Here is a 5,205-nt window from a genome sequence, read left to right on the forward strand (position 1 = left end):
CAGCAAGCCTGCGGAGCACGACCAGGGCACAGAGGCAGTGCTCTGGCCTGGGTGTCTGTCACATCCTGCCTGCTGTAATTACTGTTCTTGGGCTTTGGAAAGACTCCACCTGGGCCGCCCTGGTCCTCAGGGGCACGTCCCGGTGTGTGACAGCTCCTCACGTAAACCAGCAGCCACACACTTGTTTTGTGGAGTCTCTGTTTGCCTCCTGCCCGGTAGTGAACAGTGCTCAGCCTCTCACATTCCAGATTCCCGGAGCCCAGCAAGGCTTCCAGAAGCATCGAGCCCAAGGTCAACTAGGCTGAGGCTCCTGTGCAGACGATAAAGGCCGGTTTTACATCACGAACATTGCAACACAAATATTTTCAGATTTTCCAGTGGGGCCACCGAGTGGATTCTTTCCCTCGAGGCAGCTCCAGTCCTCAGACTCAACTTTCCCCTGAAGCCTCTGAATCCTACTTTCTTCCTTATGCAGGGCAATTTAATTTTGGCCCAGGGCCTCCCTAGATGCATACCCACAGCCGAAATCACTGGACACTCACCGTGAGAGTAGCAGCACTAGACGTGGAAATACAGTGTAAGCAGCTCATTTGTGTTCTCAACTTCATACGCGGCCAAAACGCCTGGCCTGCCCAGAACACGAGTTGAGTGCAGGGGAAGTGAGACAAAGCCTCATCATCCAACAGGAACGGGGATGATAATACACATTAGAGAGGTTAGTTGGACCTGAAAGCAAATGTCACTTTATTGAACAGTGGGGTCTGGTAAATCAGGAAACTCGGAGTTACAAGGAGGGACAGGCTTGTGTCGCGGTCACAGATTCCGTTGCCTTTCAAGTTTTCAGCGTCTGGCTGGTTCGTCGTACACTGTATCAGGACGCCCTCTACGAGAAAGAAACGACCCGAATGTCAGAACCGAAGGCAGTCTGGGTCCACCCTGCGCCCCGCAAAGACGGGAGCATGTCTGCGCGCATGTCAACGGAACAAATTAATGCAGGCCCAAGGACGTTGTTTTTCCCCACGACGGTTATTTTGAAGCTTTGGCAGTTTCTATTGTACTGGTGTTTGGTTTCGTTTTTCAAACTCGCGCTGACTCCCCGAGCCGTGCGTGTGTCCGGGAGCAGCCCCTGGGCTCCCGAAAGCTCGGCCGCTCTCCGCCCCAGCGCCCCTCGGACTCCCCCCTCGGCCCTTCATTCGGGCAGGAGCCTGTTTCCAGACAGCTCCGACCGACCGAAGGAGGTGGCGAAGGCGGGGTCGCGCTCCGCGGCGGGCGGGACGGGGCAGGGCACTTGCGCGCTGGGTGCAGCAGGTGCGAAGCCCTGGAGGCCTGGTGCCGGTGAGCGCGCGGCCGAGCTCAGGCGCTCCCACCCCCGCCGCCACCCCCACCCCCACCCCCACCCCCCGCCTTGCTGCCCGCCCACGCGCCCGCCACGCCCACCGCCTACCCGCGGGCTCTGGGCTGCACTTGCACGTGCCCGCGGGGGCGCCCGGAGGTGGCGCCGGGGCAGCCGAGCGCCAAGGGGACACCCTCGGAGCTCCAGGGGCAGTGAGGCAGGTCCTGCTGGTCCCGGGTGAACCTCGTCGGCTTCCTGTCCTCGGAGAGGGCCGTGCTCCAGCTGGCGGCCGGAGGGTCCCGGGTCCCGGCCCCTGGGGGGAGGAGAGCAGGGCGTGGAGGGGAGCCCTGGGGCGCATGCGCCGCTCGGGGCGGGGCAAAAAGCGCTCCAGTAGGTGCCACCCGCCAGCGCCTTTCTGTCCTGAACCTCGGCTTCCCCTTCTGTTCTGTAAGGACCGAGGCGGGAGCAATGCTACCCAACACGCAAGTGCTGCTCAGCTGTGAGATTTTGGTTTTCAAAGTGCAGCCCCTGAACGGCCTCGCCAGGGGGCTTGTAAAAGTGCAGAATCCTGGGGGTGCCTGGGTGGCTCATTCGGTTAGGCGTCTGACTCTTGGTTTTAGCCCAGGTCATGATCTCACAGGGCCCTGGGATCAAGCCCCACATCAGGCTCTGCACTGACATTGTGGAGCCCGCTTGGGATCTCTCTCTCCCTCTCCCTCTCTCTTTTCTCCTCCCCCGCTTTCTCTCAAAATAAATAAATAAACTTTTTTTTTTTTTGATGCAGAATCTTGGGCCCCATCCCTACTGAACCAGAATCTGCATTTTAACAAGATCCCCCGGGTGGTTTTTCTTGCACATTAAGTGTGAGAAGCAGAATGTGGTGATATTTGTGTAAATAGTTTCTTCTTTAAGCACCCATCTCAAAGTAAATGCTAGGTTTTAAATTCTACAGTATCTGTTCAAGTCAGCAGAGTCTGGCACAGTGCCGGGCATTACACACACACACACACACACACACACACACACACACACACAACAAAGAACTTCATAAATATTTGGGGGGAAATAATGCCTACACAAGTAACAAATATTGAGCCCTCACTATGTGCCAGGTGCTACACTAAGGCTTTTGCATCTACTGCCTCATTTACCTGGTGGCTACGTATGGGGCTAGAACCAGTGTGTTTTCCATTGTCTCTTTCCATTTCCAGTGAAGAGACTGGAACAAAGAGGCTTAACGGCTTGCCAGATGCCTCACACCCAGCGAGAGCTGGAGCAGAGAGCCCAGTAACCAGGCTCCAGACTTGGTGTATTTAATTGCTCTGTTTGCTGCCTTGGGTTGAGTGGGTGGATGAGAGAAAGGCTCCCGAAACCCCCAGCTGTTTACCTGAGTCTGTTTCCAGATGATGCACCAGGCTTTCTGAGCGAAGCAGAAATAGAAAGGTATGTGACTTGCCATCTCTTACAGGTACTCCCCAGGGCAGACCTGGGGACCCCGTGGGGAAGGAGGAGGAGGCATCTGCTCCATGCCTCCTGCTGTGCTCTAATGGCACAGGAGCAGCCCCCACCTGCCAGTGCATGTCGCTGGGGAGAGAAGATCTCTGAGGAATGGTCCCTCTGAGCAGAGCCAGGGTCACTAAGGGAAGGCTTGGGCGGAAGACAACTGGAGCCAGGCTTGGAAGGCAGGGGAAGGTGGAGAGGGATGGGGGGGTGGGCAGAAGGGCAAGCGGTGGAGGGGGGAGGGAACAGCATGGGGAAATCTGTTACCCCTTCCCCTTTACCTGAGAAGGTCCTCAGCATCTCTGGGAGGGGCAGGATTTTCCTGTGAACGTCTCGGATCTTCTTGACAAGGGCAGGAGAAATGGTCTCTGGACTCACAAAAGTCTTCTCACACCTACAACCAGTTCCTCCAGAATTAGAGGAAGGTCCTTTAGGAGAATGTTTGGGGCTTGTGGGGGCTACAAGAGGTCGTTACCCTGTTTGCCTCTAGAGGACAGTACAGGGTCACTAGGAAAAGGAGAAGGCGCTTAAACTCCTCTGTGACTTGTGTGCTGCTCATTACTAGGGGAAGGGGATGGGGGAGAACAGCGGGATGGAAGAAAATGTGTCCTTGCGGGTCACCCGCTGCATGACCTTGACAGCACCCCTACCCCCTCCCCCAACCCCTCAACCCCCCAAACCCCTTCCCCCACTTCCTGGTCTCAGCTTCCTCCGCAGACCAGAAGGCCTGCAAAGCCCATCTAGATCGGAATCTCTAACACAACTTGAAAAGTATGTTTGGAGATGCTTCTTGGCTCATGGGCCCCCAGGGTAGACCCCCCGGGGTTCAGGCCCCTGTGGATGCATGACCCATGGCTGTGACAGCTGCTCCCTAGCAGAGCACCGGGAAGGCGCAGGCACTTGGAGCAGAGGAAGGGACAGGAGCTAATATTCACAATTCCAGCAGCTGCCCCTTGAGAGTAGTGTTTGTAAATTCTGAAGGAAATGGGGCAGTTGAGGGGGGAAATGATTGAAGGCAGGCTGCCGGTCTTTCCACGTTCCGTGCTGACTGTATTTGATAGAAGATATTCCCCTCAGAATTACGTTTTACGTGGTGTTTACTACTGCCTCGAGTACTAATAATTTCGGGAATTAAATGGATGTTCCTGGATCAGCCTAAAAACCTGATTATTGTTTGTTTCTTCACTTTTAAGGGGAAAATGTGTCCCTGATACCAAACAATCAGTTTTAAAAATGAACTCTTAGGACACAAACCTTTGAGTGGAGGCTGCCTGTGTGTGTGTCTGCCAAAGCAGTTTTGTGTTTCCGCGCAGCCCGCTGGAGGGCGAGGTCAGAGTGCCCCCCAATGTCCATGCCCAGCGGACACAGGTGACGGATACAAAGTATACACCCCATGTGTGAAGGAAGCAGGACTGGGAGGAGGCCCTACCTGCTCTGGCTGACGCCCACATCCTACAAAAGAGAAAGAACATGCACTCAGTGTCCTCAGGTCCTTCCCGCCGGGGAGCCTGCACATCCGTTCTTCTTAACGCATTGGCTCAAAGTTCTCCTCTTGAAGAAAGTTCTGTTGTGTCTAATTACCTACCCATCAGACTATTCTTTTGCACCATGCCTCCCTACTAATGTGGGACTCTGGCCAGATCATTCAAGCTCACTTTGTCTTAGCCTCATCTTGGGAGCGTGTTCTGCCTCCAGTGATGGAGAGATGGTGGAGAACAGGGTCCAGGCCTTGAGTTACCAGCCGAACCTGATGTGACGCAGGGTAACGTGAGGACCATCGAAACAGACGCCACCATGGAGTTCTCTCTGTGAACCAGGACCATGTGAGGCATTTGGCACAGATTGTTTATCGTCTTTGCAGGAGCTCTAGGGAGGAGGTGCTACTGTTATCCCCATGTTTAGGCGGGCGCAAGGCTCGCTGAGGCCACACGGCTGGAAGAGCCTGCCCTCAAACCCAAGAACGGCTGATTCCAGAGTCTTTGACACGACCGCAGTGCGGGGTCAAGTCATCCAGCCTTCCGGGGTCTGCCCCTCTGTAGCGTCTCTGGGCTGAAGAAACCCGACAGCTACCGGTCCCTCCTAGCAGAAGACCTCTGCTCCCCTCTCCTGCCCCTCTGCAGCATCTCCCAACCTCAGCTGCTGTCCCTGCATGAGCAATCCCTCTCCCATCCCACGAGGCAGGTTGTGGAGAGCCCCCCACATGTAGCAGGACACTTGCCAGCTGCTGGCAGTTCTCCAGCTCCTTGGCCTCGGCTCTGTGCCTGGCAACCTCCTCAGAGAACTTGGAGATGTAGTCTTCTCGCTCCTCGCAGACCTGCACCTCCAGCCCCCTCAGCCTGGCCAGCAGGAGGCCCCGCTGTTCCCTCAGCTCC

General features: G+C 55.9%; 1 protein-coding gene across 1 annotated transcript in view; it reads right to left on the reverse strand.

The window, feature by feature from the left end:
* Window positions 1–639: 639 nt before the first annotated feature.
* Window positions 640–5,205, reverse strand: part of TRIM15 (tripartite motif containing 15) — a 7,486-nt gene continuing 2,920 nt past the window's right edge. Inside the window, 6 exon segments of the mRNA XM_042937457.1 lie at window positions 640–883; window positions 1,445–1,646; window positions 2,721–2,753; window positions 3,115–3,227; window positions 4,263–4,285; window positions 5,034–5,205. Of these exon segments, the coding sequence (XP_042793391.1) occupies window positions 841–883; window positions 1,445–1,646; window positions 2,721–2,753; window positions 3,115–3,227; window positions 4,263–4,285; window positions 5,034–5,205 (586 nt within the window). The 3' untranslated portion in view covers window positions 640–840.

Source organism: Panthera leo, chromosome B2 (genome assembly GCF_018350215.1).
Source record: "Panthera leo isolate Ple1 chromosome B2, P.leo_Ple1_pat1.1, whole genome shotgun sequence".
Classification (NCBI taxonomy): domain Eukaryota; kingdom Metazoa; phylum Chordata; class Mammalia; order Carnivora; family Felidae; genus Panthera; species Panthera leo.